The sequence below is a fragment of the Eutrema salsugineum genome, unplaced genomic scaffold (genome assembly GCF_000478725.1).
Source record: "Eutrema salsugineum unplaced genomic scaffold, Eutsalg1_0 scaffold_7, whole genome shotgun sequence".
Lineage (NCBI taxonomy): Eukaryota > Viridiplantae > Streptophyta > Magnoliopsida > Brassicales > Brassicaceae > Eutrema > Eutrema salsugineum.
In genome coordinates this window covers 12,512,407-12,531,254 of record NW_006256486.1, presented here as the reverse complement: position 1 = coordinate 12,531,254, position 18,848 = coordinate 12,512,407, and the positions used below count along the sequence as shown (strand labels likewise).

General features: G+C 35.8%; 3 protein-coding genes across 3 annotated transcripts; 1 reads left to right on the top strand and 2 right to left on the bottom strand.

The window, feature by feature from the left end:
* Nucleotides 1–712: 712 nt before the first annotated feature.
* LOC18010936 (photosystem II 22 kDa protein, chloroplastic) lies at nt 713–2,274 on the top strand. Its single transcript, XM_006393661.2, has 4 exons — nt 713–1,052; nt 1,135–1,248; nt 1,328–1,577; nt 1,860–2,274. The coding sequence occupies exons 1-4, from the start codon at nt 861–863 to the stop codon at nt 2,105–2,107; spliced, it is 804 nt and encodes a 267-aa protein (XP_006393723.1). The 5' UTR covers nt 713–860; the 3' UTR covers nt 2,108–2,274.
* Nucleotides 2,275–9,833: 7,559 nt separating this feature from the next.
* LOC112083119 lies at nt 9,834–10,727 on the bottom strand. The gene has a single exon (XM_024150850.1). The coding sequence runs from the start codon at nt 10,725–10,727 to the stop codon at nt 9,834–9,836; it is 894 nt and encodes a 297-aa protein (XP_024006618.1).
* Nucleotides 10,728–11,472: 745 nt separating this feature from the next.
* LOC18010942 lies at nt 11,473–12,600 on the bottom strand. Its single transcript, XM_006393659.2, has 2 exons — nt 12,270–12,600; nt 11,473–11,741 (listed from the first exon to the last, which is right to left on the bottom strand). Exons 1-2 carry the CDS (start codon nt 12,535–12,537, stop codon nt 11,473–11,475), a joined length of 537 nt encoding a protein of 178 aa, XP_006393721.1. The 5' UTR covers nt 12,538–12,600.
* Nucleotides 12,601–18,848: the final 6,248 nt, after the last annotated feature.

Sequence of the window (18,848 nt, the reverse complement as noted above, 5' to 3'; positions counted from 1 at the left end):
AGAAGAAATAAAGCCTAATCCCGCTTATCTTATTATGACGCGAGATGTCATGACGTGAGATGTTCTTGTTCAAACTTCAAACTAACTTCAGACACAAACTAAACTTCAGACACATCATACATGGAGACAAAGTAATTAAAGCCCATTCACACCACTTGTTTTTCCTTTTGAAGTGTTGTGGTACGTGGCGTGATTAATCTCCCCATTTCAATTTGGTTTTCTCGAAGTATTTCGAGATTCTGTATGAGCATTTTTTTACTTTACCAATATGTGATGCAAATTTTGATTTTTTAAAAAGGGTTCTAATTTATACTTATTCCCGTATAAAATTTGTTGAGTCAATGTACTATCTGCACATAGTAAAAGTTAATTCTTTCTACTCAATCATTCTAGTGCTAGCATATTATATATCGTTTTGATAGCATTCATTTTTTTTTTTCAATTTCAGAAATTGACGAATTTGTTAACATAGGATTATACGTTCATCCATCATTACAAGGTAGAATATGTTGACGAAATACAGAGTGAAATACAATGGAATAATATAAAGATTCTAACCGTCGACATCTTGGGGAAAAAAAAAGATTCTAGTGGTCTATTTTTTGCCAACGACAACTTATTGTGTATTCACACAACATTTACTAAATAAAAAATAATAAAAAAGAAATAAATATTAATTTTTCTCCACAAAAACATTATCTCTAGAGAGACTAAGGTAAGGACAATTGGGCGACGTGGACGCACTGTAAGCCCGTCAACAGATTTTCTTGATATCTCTTAATCTCTTTACTTCCACAACACAAAACGTCACTGATCCTTTCTCTCATCCTCAGACGCAGCAAAGCAGCACAACACACAAAATGGCTCAAACCATGATGCTTACTTCCGGCGTCTCTGCTAACCAATTCTTGAGGAACAAGAACCCTTTGGCTCAGCCCAAAGTTCACCATCTCTTCCTCTCCGGAAACTCTCCGGTTGTTATACCATCTCGAAGACAATCACTCGTTCCTCTCGCTCTCTTCAAACCCAAAACCAAAGCTGCTCCCAAAAAGGTTTTTACAGATCCTTTACTTGTTCCGCAAGCTACATCTCTTGTTTTCAATGGTAATGTGAAGATTGTTATATACATTTTAGGTTGAGAAGGTGAAGCCAAAGGTTGAGGATGGTATCTTCGGAACTTCGGGTGGGATAGGTTTCACAAAAGCTAACGAACTCTTTGTGGGTCGTGTCGCTATGATCGGTTTCGCTGTAAGTCCCTTCTCACTCTTTCACACAAACTTTTCTTCCAAGAAAGAAGACTTGATATGAAAGTCGAGTTTCTGCATAGGCATCTTTGCTGGGTGAGGCGGTGACAGGGAAAGGTATATTAGCACAGCTGAATTTGGAAACAGGGATACCGATTTATGAAGCAGAGCCATTGCTTCTCTTCTTCATATTGTTCACTCTGTTGGGTGCTATTGGAGCTCTTGGAGACAGAGGAAAATTCGTCGACGATCCTCCAACTCCAACCGGGCTCGAGAAAGCCGTCATTGCTCCCGGCAAAAACGTCCGTTCTGCCCTTGGTCTCAAAGAACAAGGTCTCTTCAAGATTTCCCTTTCTGTCTATGTTGCAATGCCATTGGTCTGAAAAAACTAATGCGTAGAATATAACTGTAGACGATAAGGGAAACATAACATAGTTCTAATCAAGAAGGAAAAACTATAGCATAGAAATGAAATAGCTTCATTTGTTTGGATCAAGTATAGTGTCCGAATTTACTCCATGTTAATTTATCTTTATCCTAAGATACAAATATGATCTTATTGAGACTGATCTGAAGTCTCTAATCCATAAATGTTTGTTGTTTGGTTATGTAAAGGTCCTTTGTTTGGGTTCACCAAGGCAAACGAATTATTCGTTGGAAGATTGGCACAGTTGGGAATAGCATTTTCATTGATAGGAGAGATTATAACCGGAAAAGGAGCATTGGCTCAACTCAACATTGAGACCGGTATACCAATTCAAGATATCGAACCACTTGTCCTCTTAAACGTTGCTTTCTTCTTCTTTGCTGCTATTAATCCTGGTAATGGAAAATTCATCACTGACGATGGTGAAGATATGTAAACTCTTTATGTACCTAAAGTAAGTAGAGTGGGAGACTATCTTCATGTTGAGACAGGAGGAAATGGACTGCTTAAACTCTTGTAATACTTTAATCCTTGTTGCTTTGACTTGGGAATTTTCTGATTATATATAGTTTCTCCTTAGTTTCCCTAAGGTATTTGATATTATTTTAGCACTTTAACAGACAAAGGTATGTGAACTGAAAACAATGCTGTTACAAAGCCAAATCGAGTGAATAAACTCCAAGGAAAAGTTGAAAGTTTCTAGCATTGTCAGGAAAAAACTCCACTACACCGAATCAACCGCCTTGGAAATAGATTTTTAGAGCACAACGTGAGGAGATCGAGCTTTTATGATATCCTGCTAGCTCGGAAGCCAATAGCAAATTTTCGATAAGAAGTCGATCAGCAACAAAACCGGAGCTGATTCGCAGAGATAAATTTCGGGACAAGCAGTTTCAGCCGGTTCGCCAAAATATTTGAAATGATCTTGTATATCACATTGCAACATTGCAACATGATATAGGTCTATAGTCCTTTATGTCTATCGCTTGTTTTTTTTTTCGGTATCAGAGCCAGAATGGTAGAATTGATACATTTTGGCAAAAAAGCCTTTGGTGAAGAATGACTGGATTCCCACTACTAGATCTGTACCAATAATCTGACAACTCTCTTTGAAGAACTCCACTGTATAACCATTTGGGCCCGGTGCCTTATTGGCCGCCATTACAAAAAGAACTGATTTAATTTAAGCGTTCGTAACTTCCTTCGTAAAATTGACATGATCCTCATAAGAACTTCTGTAAGAGACCAACTCCCTCATAAGAACTTCTGTAAGAAACCATCATAAATCGGGATTAATTGGGCCAATCTACGTCTCAAAATGGTTCACTGCCTCATCTTTGATCTGATCTCTGCTATTTATCAGTAGACCTTCACTATTTCGCAGCTGTCGAATACCATTTCTCGCTTCTCGTACTTTAACTGCTCTATGAAACACTTTTGTGTTTTTGTCCCCTCACAATTAACCAATTAAGCTTAGATGGCTGACACAAAAAAATTTCCTCCAGGGTTGCAGCTGTTTCCCATCGAAGAAAAACCTCCCTCTCATTATTCTTTGCTATTTTTGATGGAGCTCTCAAGTTCTCCTCTTGCTTTGCACAAAGATCTGCATAGTTAATTTGAACTCTCTGGGTTATATTGTGCAGCGCTTCCCTTGAAACATTCCTGACAACAGGCTTCAAGCATTTCAGCTTCTTACAAAATCGAAACAATGCAGAAGTGGAGTGAAACGAGGGAGTTGTTCCATCCCAGTAATATAGAAAAGCTTCTTGGAACTTAGACAACTTTTCTACCACATTTGAAAATCTGAAAGGCCTCTTTGGTTTAGAAACTTCCCCCTCAACATAAACTCGACATCTCAAGTGATCGGAGCATCCGCTGGCTTCGAACACACAGTAAAAGTGAGTGCAATGATCAAGCCAATGATTGTTTACCAAAGCACGATCCAGTTTCTTACATATCAGTCCCTCTGTTTGCTTATTACACCAAGTGTATTGAGGCCCATGGAAACCCATATCACACAGCTCTCCATCTCTAATTATCTCCTGAAAATCCCACATTTCATTCGTTAAGCCAGTATCTAGAAGAGAGTGATCCGCAGCAGTAAGAATCTCATTAAAGTCCCCTAAAACCAACCATCACATTCTCTTGTATATTGGAGATCTATAGTGACTTCGTATATCATCCAACAACTCCTTTCTTTCTTCCATAAAGTTCGAACCATAGACAAACATGCATAAGAACTCGTTATCGGTACCCTGTAGTTTCACCGTTACTGAAATCTTTAAAGACCGGCATTAGGCAAACTGAATCCTGCCAAACAATCCATATTCTCCCCAACCTGTGATGATCGTAGTTGTTCATGAACGACCATTCCAGAAACACCTCATTTACTATCTTCTCTGCCTTATTTTCTTGCACTCTTGTCTCAATCCAGCCACCGAACATGAAGTTATTCTCTTGACACCAACTTCTAACTACTTTGTGCTTTTTATTTTTGTTGAAACCTCTGATATTCCAAAAGAATCCAGACATCAATTATTTATATTTGGCTTCTTTCTGGTTTTTTTATTCGATCTCCTTGGAGGAGGCGAATTTGAAGTCGTGTTGACAAACCTGTGAGTTGTCTTTGATTCATGATGCAGTGGAATTCTGCTCTCCTTCACTACTGTTCCCTCTGCCTCCTGAGCTCGAGTATTCTTTTCCTCCACCTGTGACTCTTGCTCAGTGATATGTTCATAATTTGCATCATTTAGGTCGCATATTTCATTCCAAATCATGTTTTATTTCATGCATTTTAGGTCCTTAGGTTTTGTTTTAGAACTTAGGAGTTGCATTAGGTCCCAATGAGTCTTTGCATGTTTTGAGTGTTTACAAGATGTGTTTGGAACTATTTGGAGCTGAAAAGATGAATCCAGGAAGAGAAATGGTGATCAAAGCTTGAAAGGAGGTTCTCGGCCATTCTCGCGTACCAGAAAGGTTTTTCTCGGCCATTCTCACGTACCGCGGGTGGATTTTATCGGCCAAAACGCGTACCGGCTAATGAATCTCTCGGCCAAAATCTCCGGGTGCAGACACGTTTCCGAAATCGCCTGTCCGGGGAACCTTCCAGTCCGATTCAGCTGTCGGGTGCTTCATCAAAGTTGGAGAATTTTGGATCACGGTTCCAGAGCAAGTGGAATCATGGAATTCGGACCCGTGAGCAGGGAGTTAAGCTCGTCGGAAGGAACTCCTGTCTCGCTGCCATTTTGGACCGATCCGATGAGCTCCGAAGAATGCGAAGGACGGTGCACTTCCAGGCCGATTCAGTTTACGGGGCCTTCATGAGAATCAGAGATATTTGATTCCTCTTTCCAGAACGTCCAAGATCATTCAATTCGGAGCTATGATCAAGACGATAACGTTTCCGGAGTGGACACATGATCGTGTAAATGAACTGCGAAGATGAGCCCTCCAGGAAACCTTCCAATGCCCAAGCACCGAAGCTTACTTCACAAAAGTTGAAGATATATGAGTCTTCTGTCCTCTGCAACCGGAATCACACAATTCGAACCAATATCCTGGAAGTTAAGCCTCCCGGAATGCGAAGTGGTCCAAGCTGCTCTGAATGCTGCGAGATAGTCTTGCGACTTGGTTAACTCGCAGGCCTGAAGATGAATGCCTGGAAGTTGATGCTGCGAGTTGAGAAATGCGGGTAAGCTATCACTGGATGAGGTCCGAGGCTCCCGAGCAAGAAAAACGCTAAGTCCACAAACGTGCGACTTAGGCATGCGAGTTGGCCGCGCCTGGAACTAAGCCGCACGATCACTCGCAATCTACTCCGACTTGAGCCTGCGACCTGTGTGTAATGGAGATCAACCCACACACATGTACATTCCCCAGAAACCGCCTTGGTCCTGCGAGTTGAAGATGAAGAAGATTAAGCCACACAAAGACTCGCAAAACACTCCTACTTGGGCGTGCGGCTAAGACAATGCGATTTAAGTCTCACAAGACAAGTTCTTCATCTACTGCGACTTGGGCATGCGACCTGGGAGATACTGGACCAACCCGCAGGATTTCCACTTTATCCATTAAAGCCGGGTCAGGACCCGGTTTGTTCCGGGCTGACCCGGTTCGTTTTTAGAGAGATATAAATAGTTTTTAGGTTTTCCTAAAGAACTAAGCTTTATTCCCTTTGTCTCTTGCCTGTTTTGTGAAAAGACTCCACAAAAAAGAGAAATATCGATTATTGAGTGTTTAATCAAGAAAGTTTAAGAGATCTTTGTGTTGAAAGCTGCTTTCTTCTAAATCTATCATCTATCTCTTCATCTATACACTTCTAATCATGATTAACAACACATCTTGCAAAGGATCTAGTGTGTTGATCATGATTAGTGAGTAATCTCCATATTAAGGTCTTAGATATGTAGATTAGGGTGCTTAAGTGGTAGATTAGTGAGCTTAGATCATGCATATTCCATTCTCTACAACCTGTTCTTAATGCTAGATCCATACACATCATATGTGGTCTAGATTCTGGGTATTTCATGCACCAAAAGTGTTTGATGAAATGCCTGAACCAAGGTTGTTAGAGGTTTAAGTGTTATTCATTATGGGAATGATTGTTTATATGCTTAAATGACAGATTAAACTGGTTATTAATGCTTGCTGATTCATGTTTCACTAATGATGATTAGGTTAGAAGCTGTTTTAGCATAAAAGTTGATACCTTCATGAGAGGATTAGCTTAATCAATGATGTTTAAGTTGAATGGTTTGCTTGATCATATGGTTCATTAGCTCACTAGTTTATCACTGAAGGCACCCTAATCCACTATCATGTCTAAGACTTTTCTCATCATCATACATACATTCTCATCACTTGTCATTTGTTTAGTTCTTTGTTTGATCACTTCTTTAGTCATTTATCTTGTTTTTAAGTTTGTAGTTGTCATTAGTTAATCAAAACCACTCTTGTTTGCTTGAATTAAGAACCTGATCACATAGTTTAGTGTCTAACACCACATATGGATTGATAAATCCCTTGTACTACAAGACAGGGGATTGATAGCCTCTACAAAGAGCCTTGAAAACTCTTAGTTATCACTCAGTTTCCATATTGTTGTCCTCAACCCCCTCTGTTTCAACCTGTACCTCATCTTCCTCGTTATTTTGCAGAGAAAGAAACCGCGAATCCGAACGTGATCCATACCCCATATCCTCCGCTATCTCACCATCACTTAGATTTTTGTCTTATCTGTTTTGCTGAGGATTTTACCACCTGCCAATTCTCCGATGAAACAGTGTCATTATGTTTACTTGAAGAAAAAACTATAACACCACCTGCAGTTCCCATAGCTATGATTACTTTGGTGTTGCTAGGGTTTTGGCCACTATCTCTTCTATCTGCACTGGACGTTTCTCGCTTTGAGCCTTTGATTTCTCGTTAGGACTTCGCACCGTATCTTCCTTTCCTTTGATTTCCACTTCTGCATCCTTTGAAGTGGTATGGTTCTCTCTGCGTGGAAGTTCCTATTGGCTATAACTAAAAGTGGAAGTTTAGTGGAAGTGTATTTGTCCCACATTGCTCACCAAAGAGAAAAATCTCTTGTATATATATGGCCTTCTCACAATAAGGGTCAACAGCATTGTGGAAGTAAAAGGGCATTATGCAAAAATACCTACGTGCGCCGCCGCCGTCGCCGTCGCCGGTGCCGGTGCCGGGCTCGAGCTCGTGCTCGTTGCTCGTTGCTCGTTGCATTTTTTAGTTGGCTCTTAGGGCTCTTAGGCTCTTGGGCTCTATATAGCTGGGCGTGGGTCGTGGGCTTCTTAGTTCCTGCAAATTTTTTTTTGCATATTGAAAAGATAAATCTTAGGAAATAAAAGATTGCGTCCAGATAATAACGGAAGATTTCCGAATCCTTTTACTTGCGGAAAAAGGAGAATATCTCGTGAATATTCCTTTTTGCCAAAGCTTATTCCTTGCGGATCAAGCTGAACCTTCCAGTATAAATAGACGCCCTCTTCTCTTATTCTAAATAATCGAATTCTCGAATACACTAAACACACAACAAATAATTCTTTCCAGCAAATCCCTCTCGTCTTAATATCGTAAGTATCTCGAGAGCTATAACGTAGTATAATTTCAGTTCGCAGATTCTATTACGGGTTTTGTGTAATAGTCTCATCACGGTTGTATCCTAGGATTCAAAAATCGCAACAAACTGTCACACATTACGGGCGATTTATTGAGTTAAGGAAAGAGATCATATCTCGACTCCGTGTCTTCGTCTGTTTTCAATCGGTTTTCTTACTTTCGTTTTAATCTCTTACCTCAACATATCGTTTATAAAATTGCTATTTTCTATTCGTGATTTCAATCGGATTTTCGCGGTCCTACACTATCTGACAGTTCACATGAGACCCATTTATATTCCAAGGCCATTTTTACATATTCCGTCTAAAAAAACTAACAAACTTCTTATAACAAAAGTAGAAAGATTGATAATCTTAGTCGTTGTAATCTATCTTTTTATAATCGAGTCTAATTTTCTCTGTCAATCTCTATTAAAATTTTAAAAATTCATTGGATATCTCATATATATTAGCAAACAAACTATATATAATATGCATTAATTAAGCATAATATATTATTACTTACTTTCACGTAGACGAATAGTACTCCCTCCGTTTCACAAAGAGTGTCATTCTGATATTTTTCACACTTATTAAGAAAACTATTAAAAATACTACTTTGCCTTTTATTAATGCATTAAATAACCCTTTTTCTCTAATTAATACATTAAATCAATAGGGTCAAAACTGGAATATTGTTTAAAATTCTGCATTGAAAATATAAAACGACACTCTTTGTGAAACAAAAATAAAACCTTAAAACGACACTCTTTATAAAACGGAGAGTATATAATTAGTAATTTTGAAGAATGTTTTCTTTTAAATAACTTGGGACTTGGGAGTAATCCAAGAATTTACCATCCAACCTGATTCGCTCTCAAATTGAGTGTGCTCATTAATTATTGGGCTATATTGTATCGTATTGGTCTTGCATCTGTATATGTCTTTAGGGTTTACGGTTACACCGTTATTATAATTTTTTTTTTTTTACAACAGGTTACACCGTTAATATGTGATGTATATATATCGTATGTATGACTTGCGTATATCTGATAAGAAAACACATTCAGCAAATCTACATCACTCACTGGATTTTTAAATAAGTCTAAAAATAACACCATTTTGACTGCCCAAATGACAATAGTTAGTTAATTCCATGCTTGAGAGGAATCGAATTCTAGCCTAGACCCGCATAATAACTCCAACAAATAGTGCAAGGATGTCGAAGAAGTTACCTCTTCTTTAAGAATGGTTCTCATTTGAAGAACTATATCACAAGCTTCAAACAAAACTACCACTCTGTGAGGCTTTGGAGAGACTGCAAAGGTACATATGGGATTGCTCTCACCATGAGTTCTCTAAAGAGTTCATCTGAATTCTTTATGGAGATATTTACCATAATTTAGGATGGTTCTCAACATGGAAGAGAGTTGTTAGTAGAGAATCTTCCCCAAAGTGATGGGAGTTCGGACGGATTATGATAGGACGGTCCATGGTGATAACCATCTATGTTTTCAAGAGCTTAACGCTATGTTGGACATGGTCTTTAAAGCGAACCAAATATTGGTGTATTATCTCCAAGAATATGATGGGCATAAATGATACCAAGAGGATGGAGTTGAGGTGTATGAGGGCTACAAAATATTTTGTAATTAATCAACAAATATTTGTATTTAATCATCTCTCCATTGTTTTTTTCATAATAGATTTAACTATTTATGATGATATATATTGATAAATTGACCATATATTTAACAAAATTAATATGGCTATATATCTAATAAGATATATTAACCAACGTAGTCGAATATTTTTTTTGAATTAAATGTAAAATTTATTCAACTAAAAAAACGGTTTTATAACTGGTGCATCTTTGTTTAGAAAGCTTTAAATAAGATTACAAGAATTTCATTCCCTTGTCGCGAACCAGAGCTGGAGAGCTTGTTTGAAACGTATATCCCCCATGGACCGGATCAGCGAGAGGCGGTTTCACACTTGCTTGTCAATGAATTTGATAAGAGCTGCAGATGGTTGAGGTTGGTCTCCATGTCATCGACCGTTTCTCTCTCTCCAGATGCTATGTATGGTTGTCTGGAAAACATACCTAGTAAGGAAGAGGTGGACACGATCGAGGATTGCAGATGAAGTGATGGCGATGATGGAATGCCAATCTGTTGAGGAGTGAGAGTGGAAGATGCCTTTAGATAGCTCAGTCCATACTTCCTTTGAGTAGCTGCATGAGAAGAAAAGATGGTCCCTTGATTCGGTAGGAGCTTGACAGAGAACACATGAGGTGTTAACTCCCGTGTTGCACATCTCCATGTGATCAGTGGTGGAGAAGCGATCGTGACTTGCCAGCCAAGTCAGAAAGGAGTATTTTGGTGTGGAGTGAGAGAAACACACGCTTTTATACCATAAGACGTCAGAACCAGGATCCCGAATCAAAATCCAAGTGCGCTTAGTATTGAAAACCCGTTTGAAAGTATCATCCTTCCATTTCCAAAGGGGCGTGTCCTCAGCAGCGCTGTTCTGACTAATCCTATGTGTATCAAGCAGATTTTCAATGTCATTGAGGTAATCTACACGATGACACCTTCGTCGACGACTAATCGCCACCGTAGAGTGCATTGGAATACCAAGATCAATGAAGCCTTGTGTCCCACTTATATCAATAAGCTGACCCATTGGTGACCAAACATCATACCAGAATGATGTTTTCAACCCATTACTCACAGTGACCCTGAAAAACCCTCGAGCTTTGTCTCTCATTTTCAGCACTTTCTTCCACATCCAGGATCCCATGCTTGTGGTAGAACTAACCGACCAGAACGAGCCTTGACGGATCAGGTATGTCTTGATCCAATTAACCCATAAAGACGGGTGAGAAGAAGCGATACCAGTCACCAAAAATCGAAGACGCAAATTTCTGAGATTTTGTTTCATTGACCCTTGTCTCTAACAAAGCACCAAACTGAAAAGACATATTCCGAACCCAATCCCTGATAACTGAATGTTTTGTAGTTTTGTTCAGACCCCGAATATTCCATACAAAGAAATTCGACATAGATTATTGTTTTTTTCTCGCACTCCTTCTCCCCAAGGCACTCGGGAGCTGTTCCCTTTGTGGCTTGAGCATTAGGTTCAGAAATAAACTTGGAAGAATTCTTTTTTCCTTTTGGCACGGGGGGACGTTTGTCGTCGCCACCTTTCACTAGGCTAACTTGATTAGAACCATCATCTTTTCCAGCATTCGTCTTGCTTGACAACACCTCTGAATTCTCTGCAATCTTACCCTCCTCTACTTCTGCAACTTCTGCATCAGAGGGCTGATCGAAGGTATCCCCAATATTATCCAAAATGTTGAACCTCGCTGGTGAGACTGTACACCATGAGGTACCTTCGTCTACCTCTGTTACCTCTGTAGTCGAATCATATCGTTATATTGAAAGTAAACACAATCATCATAATGTTCGACCATATCGTTATATTGAAAGTAAACAGAATCATCATAAATGAATGATTGATTCATCTTAGATCGCAAATAGGAAAAAGCCAAAACAATATTGTAAGGAAAAAAAAGGAAGAATTGTTGTAACAAAATCTTTATACAAAAAGATTGTTGCAAGTTTAGAAAATCAATTTTGGGTTTTCTTGTTGGTGGGGAGCGAAGGCCTTAACCAACTTCTACTCAAGCTATAATCATCACCTTTAACCTTGGCGCTAGACGTTTCCTGAAACCGATGACGTGTACGAGCCGGCTAATACGTTTCCTCCACGTCAGTAGAGGACGTGGTGTGGGCTGACAACTAATCTCCTTCTTCTTCTTCGTATGGTGCATGACATGTTGATGATATTGATGATCCCATGAACCCTTGCAGTTTTCAAGCTGAAAATTTTCTTTTTCTTTTTCCCATGAAGTTGCTACGTTGTCTTCGAATTTGATCGAAATGAATGAATCTGTAGAGCACCTTGTACCATTTGAATCATAATATCTACGTATACTGGATATACTCGTCATGAGATTTTAAATTTCGTAACTGTTATTTTTAAGACATTAAGATTTAAATTTGATACCATAACATATCTTAAAGAATAAATTATAAAAAAATCTTCAGACTAATACATAAATTTATCTGTATGTTTAATAAACTTAAATGATTTTGATAAAATAACAATAAAAAACGATTTTGATAAAAGTGAAAAATAAACTTTCAAAATCTACATTGAAAATCCAAAACCACATTTGGATGAAAGAACAATAAAATTAGAATATTTTCGTTTTCTTTTCATGCATAAAAAAATATTTGACACATAATTATATTTATGTAAATAATATTTCTAGAATAGCCACACTTTTGATAATTTTGCTATAGGCTTTCAAATCTTTTTTTTGGTAAAAGGTTAAGAGCTATAGGCTTTTAAATCTATTAGATCGCCTTGTATAAAGTGGAATAATAAATTATAAGGATTTAGTATATCTGGTACCTTCTGGGCTGATGGTGGAGGTGGTTTGGTGATAAGACTTATGGTGTCGCAGTTCGAAGAAGCCAAGGAAGGAGAAGAGTCTGATGTTTTTCTTTTTAGAAGATTCTTGGATGTTATGGTAAGAAGGAGAAGAAGATGGAGGTTGTCTTCTCTGTAGAGAAGCCAAGACTAGAAGTTTCTCATTGAGACAGAGAGGACACACACCTTCAATAAACTCTACTGGATGGATATTACAAGAAGATGTTGAGGTATGGTTCTGTCCTTTCATGGCTTTCCTGTAAAAGGGAGAGAAAGAGAAATGTGGTGAAGGAGTAGACCACTGTGTTAGTTTAGATGGTGAGAAGCACAATTTGTGTGTGAGTGTGTGGAATGTATATATTATAATGAGCTGTCACTGCGGATGAATGGAAATGATTTATTAGAATGTGATTTTTAAATGGATTGATTCGAAATACTATCTTAATTGTTACTGATGAATATAGTTATTACGTATTATGAAAAATCTGCCAGTGATTGGAACGTAATCGTTTAATTTTTTCTTGGTTCGTGATCGTTTAATTATTCTTAAAGTACGTCTGGATTTCATGTATGACAAAACCATGACTCATATTGATTTGAATAATTGAAAAGTGTGAAGTAAAGTGTATATATGCTAACGGTGGATTTGGCAGATTTTGCTAAATAATTAATTCTAATTTTCTGGCGAATTTTAAATAGTCTATAAATCCATATGGAAAATTCAAATTTATAAAACTTATGTTTATTAAAATGGCTGTGCCAAAATTTTGTTGTTTTATGGCGAATACATTCATCAAAATGACCGGATTATATGAACGAGGAAACTGTCATTGTGAGCAATATAATCAGAGCTGTGCACAGAGTTTTAGAGTCCGTAAACAGTATTTAAAAAAAATCTCAATTAACCTATTATCGTCTCAAATTTATATAGAGTCAATTTGATTTATATAAAATAAATAATAATCATTATTTTATTGTGTTGTTAAAATATTTTTAATTAGTGTTATATTTTTTGGAAAATAATAATCATTATCTACATAAACATAAACACAAACTAGTGTTATATTTTTGGGAAAATGTGTTTTCATATTTGTTATTATTTGTCTACTGGCACTTCTTTTAGATATGTGTTTTTCTTATTTCTTAGAGTTTTAGAACAAATTTAATACAATTAAGTTGCAACAAAAAAAAAGAGAAAGAATTAAGTTATATAATATTTATTTCATTGTTCTCTCGAAAATATGCCATGTAGTTTCTTGATATTATCCGTTTTAAATCATGGTTCTTGGTTTTTATTTCTTATCATTTTTTTAAGGTAACTAAGCTTTTAAACGTTAAAGTATAATAAAATTTTAGAATTATAACGTCTAAACAAATAATAAACATAATTTTGCCTTCATTTTTACTAGTTTGAGGTTCACAGACAAACTACATATAAAACAAAGAAATTGCATTTAATAACCATCAAACAAACAATAATTCACCAACTAACCAAAAACAAAAATCTGAACATGATATTCTCTATATATTATGTATTAATACCTTTATACCCTTTTCATTTTTTCCTCTTTCTTTCTCTTTCTTTCCTCCTCTCTCTTTCCTTCCTCCTCTCTCTCTTTCCTTCGTTCTCTCACACAATGCTCTTTCCCCTCTCTTTCCTTCGTTCTCTCACACAGTGCTCAACATTTTTCTCTGCACTCACACTACCGTCATTATCAACAACTTCACCGAAAAATCATAACAAAAATTTCAATTTCCACCAGATTATATGTTTTTCCTCCTTGATTCTCCTTCTCTCCTCCCACAATATTACCTCCTTTGTCTCCTCAGATAATCCCCAACTCGTTTAATATTGGTGTAATCTATTAAATTTTCTGTTTTTTTTATTTTACTCTCCCCGTCTATTATACTTATCAAATCCATACTATTTTATATTTTTTGTATTTTGATCAATGTAAATATTTATAATATTCAATTCAAATATTAATATATAATGTATTCAAAAAAGCCGGCCTATATATAAAACACATAAATTGTCTATATTAACTTAGGCATGTTCTACCTGCAACATAATTTTCTCTCTTTTGTACCACTGAAGATGATAATATAGAAAAAAAGATTAATATAAAATACAGATAAGTAGATTAACTGATTTTGTCAATAGTTTCTCGATAAAATATTTTAACTTCCCAAAACCAGTTAAAAAATATTTTGACTCCCTAATATTTTTGTATAAATAGACTTGTTATATTATTAATTAAATATAGAATTTCTATGTTACTAGTGTCATTATTGACATATGAAAAAGAAAAAAATGGGTTTGTTTTTCGAAATTAAAGTCATGTTAGACTTTAATAGTAGTGTATATGAATTCAAAATAGACTTGTTATTGATAAAAATAGACTTGTTATATTATTGGTGATACTATTCACGTATAAAAAAAAATGTTAGTTTTCAATAATTCAAATCATGTTAGACGTGAAAATAAATCAGTATTTTTTATATAATTATACAACATTGAATTAACTAATAGGATGTTAATAACAGAAACAATAAAATCTATAAGATAACAATTTGTACAATAGATAGACTGTCTATATGTGTGTCAAAGAGGATATAATTGTCAAAAAAATTGGTCAATTGTTACTTTCTTAATTTTAGTATATCCATGGCTATATTCTTAATATTTTATTGAGTTAGTTATTCACTTAATTGACCCTATAAAACAATACTTTTCTAGACATGTTCACTAAATCGACGACGCCTCTTGGAAATATAGCTCCAAATTACTTGAAACTACTTTCATTGGAAAGCTAACTCAAAGTTTTATGTCATGTGAAAATTTGAGCTCTATTGCACTATGGTCTTTATCTGAGTCGATCTCTTAAAAAATTATCGCAGATTTAATAAAATAATCATACTCTGCGTCTCTGCCTTTAGTCTACCTTACGTTTGCAAAAATATAAAGGAAGTGCTGGTATTTTGAAAAATATGTACTATTTTTTGTTTCAATTTTCCCTAGCATGATACCCCGTTAATAAGTAGTTTTTTTTTGTACTACTAGATTTCTGCTCCCCGCATTGCGCACAATTTCATTTTAAAATATGTATTATTATGAATCATTGAGCGGTAATTCATTATATTTGTCTTTTTTTTAATTATTTTTTTTCATTCTCTATTTTCGTATTCTCATAATATATTATCTTCATCTTTTGTTCTCATTCTTTATCTTTAACGTTTTTATCTTCATATTTTCCAACATTCTTCTTTATCAACTTCGTGTTCTTCTTCTTCTTGTTTTTGATCTTGATCTTTTTTTTTAATTTTCCTTTTCATCATCTTCGACTTCTATTTTTTATTTTATTTTTCTTCATCTTTTTTTTTTTTAATTTTGTTTTGTTTTCTAATGCAGACTTGGATTTATCTTCTTTTTCGTTAGTTTTGACCAACGGCAGCGTGCATCTTCTTTTTCTATTCAAAAAAATCCTTTAGGTTGGTTAACCAAGTAATAACTTTTTTTTTCTGTTGTTTAATCTCTTCGACAAGTTGATTGATTTAGTAATATACTAAGTCCTTAGTCCACACCTTGAGCTGGCGAAGTTATTTTATCAAATAATCATATTAATTAGATTATTAAATTTGTTTCTAATAATAAACCAGACATAAATTAAAAGCAATATATGACATATAATTGGAAAACAGCGAAATGTTTCTAACACTATTTTTTAATATCTCCCTCGTCAGAATTCTCTCTTTACATTAAAGTTATCTTGTCGGTTCTTATATTTTTTGTATTCACAGATACAAAACCATAGTATCAAAATTTAGATAAACAATATCTTTCTTATATTTTGTTAGTACATCTTGTATGTTTTCATCTTTCTCGCAAGTGCAAACACGCAACCATGGTAGTAGAGCGTATGTAAACAAACATTTTGGTAATTTTTGTCTCTTTTCCTGGTGGGTTCTTATCTAAACTTACGTGTACATGAAGGTTTTAACTTTCTTATCAAGTATATTAAACAAAAATAAATAAATAATACAGAAGAAAATAACTAATGATGTAAAATATCAATTAATTACATGTTCATGAAGACTTCAATATGTCAAAATGTTTTTGATCATACAGCAATATGTTTTGAGAGCCATTGCCATTTTCTCCTACATGATATTACATCATATGTAAAATAATCCATTAAATAGTCTTTATCTCTTCTTTTTTTTTTTGTGGATTTTTATCTTTTTTTTTTCACATGCATGAATGGAAAACCATGAACATAGGTAAACGATTCTTTCTTAGCTTTTGTTACTTTATCTTATAGGGTTTTATCTTTATTACAAATACGAACACAAAACCATAACATCAGTGTAGGTAAACACTTTCACTGGCTGGTTCTTATCTACACTATCGTCCTGGCATCAGGATGATGACCTGTTGTCTTTGAGGTTTATCTGGTCTTTTATTTTGCTTTTCCATTTCTCTTTCTGGTGTTTCTCTATTTATAAAAGTATTTTTATTGGGCTCCATGTGCTTTTTATAATAGGCTGATCTTGATTCAAGTGGGCTAAAGCGGAGGTGTTAAACCCACCTCTAACAATTAACACAAGATTTAAAGATTATTTACAAACTCAATTATATAAAATAAATATATTCTGAAGACTTAACTGAAGATATGTTGATTAAAAAATTTATATTAAAATAAAAAAATAGATTTAAGATTACATCATTGTTCGGGGTAAAATATGTGATTCGTTTAACAAGCCTACGGAATGCGCAAAGAGAAAGCAGACCAAGCAATCGAGGATCATTTACTAGTATGATTCATTTACAACAGCAAGAGAACGAATGGTCAAGATCTTTGAGGTCTAGGGTTTAGGACGTTGGTCGCTGCTGCTAGGTTTCTCGCTTTGAATTGCTGGAACTTCTCTCCGTTGTAAACTCTTTCAATGTTCCCATTGGGTTCTTCCTCCCCGTTATTTATAGGGTTTGCGTTTAGGTTGTCCTATTCCTCCTTCGTGTAGGAATTATCATCCTTATCCTTATATCTCTTTTTGCATTAAGAATATTTCTTTTTCGCTGAACGTTTTTGCGATTTATGCGGCCAGTCCTTGATGCGTATTTCGCAGACCGCCTTAGATGTTTCCAGAATTTAATCATACTGGGCCAAAGCCCAAGTGACTAAATTCTTCCCAACAACTTGCCCCCACTCTCTAGCTTCTATTAATATAAACTAGAGAGTAGCAAAACATAATCATTCGGGTCGGGATAACCACATACCTTGGCATTCCCGTGAACTTTTTATGGGAATGAAGTTCAGTTTAACCCCATTAATATTATTTCTAAATGTTATGACTTTTTGTGAGCTAAGCGCATGATGAACGCTCTTGCTAGTAAACTTTACTCATGATCGGCCCGTGACTTTATCAGAGACGTTATTTTTTGTCGTTATTCTGAATTTGTCGGGGACGTTCTAGGCATGTTGTGGTTACTTCTCTTATTATTGCAATTATTTCCACCTTTGCCATTAGCTTTAGATGAGGTAATTCATGTTGTTTTACCATGACGATCATGAATTGCATTGATGGTTCATTTCTCATGCTGTTTTGGCTTTCCGTGTGGAGCCCATGGACTCACTGCTTGATTTGCATGCAAGCCAGAGTTTAACATCCTGTCAAGTCACTCATGCAGCTTTAACCAATTTCCGTTTCACACCGCAGTTAGCATCTTACACGCCTTTCGAACGGTGTTTTCTGCTGCATTCAACATAGAAAGATCAATGCACCTTTTTATCCTTGTATGGATGCTTGAGTAATTCGCAAGATCCTCTTCTTGTGGGTTGCCCCGAATGACTAGTGGAATTAAGTTTCGCATGGGCGTTTTGATACCTCACGTAACTAATTGTTACGTGAAAGATGTACATCAGCTACTGTACGCAGTCCCAAAAAATCAGCATACTCAAGCAGTCTAAAAATCAGCATGCGTTTTAGTAATCAGAAAAAACAACATGCTGCTTGAGTAGTTCGTAAAACCAACATGCTGTATAAGCAATCCGAACAATTAATTAGATGCTTTAGCTGTCTAAAAAATTAGCATACCGTTCAAGCATCCTACAAAACAAAGTGTGCAGTCTTTTAAAAATTGTACGCTGCTTTTTGCAGCCTATTTAATTATCATGCTGCTTTTGCAGTCTATTTAATCTTGGGTTCGATGCGGTCAATTTAATTTACCGTAGCAGTTTGAAATTCTGCGCAGCTGTTTGGCAGCCTGTAAAATTTTGTATACTGCTATGTTGCAGTCTATTAAATTGATGTGTTGCCGTAACAATCTGAAATTAAAATTTTGCGCAGCTGTTTGGCAGCCTGCAAAATTTATGGGTGCTGCTTTTTGCACTCTATTGGATCGATATGCTGTTGTAACTGTCTGAGATTTTAACTTTGCATAGCTGTTCGGCAGCCTGCAAAATTTCTATTTTATCATGATTTTCTTTAAAAATCACCTTTATTAAAACATTCTGCGTAATCATGCGGAAAAGCCAAAAAGACAGTAGAAAACCAAAACTA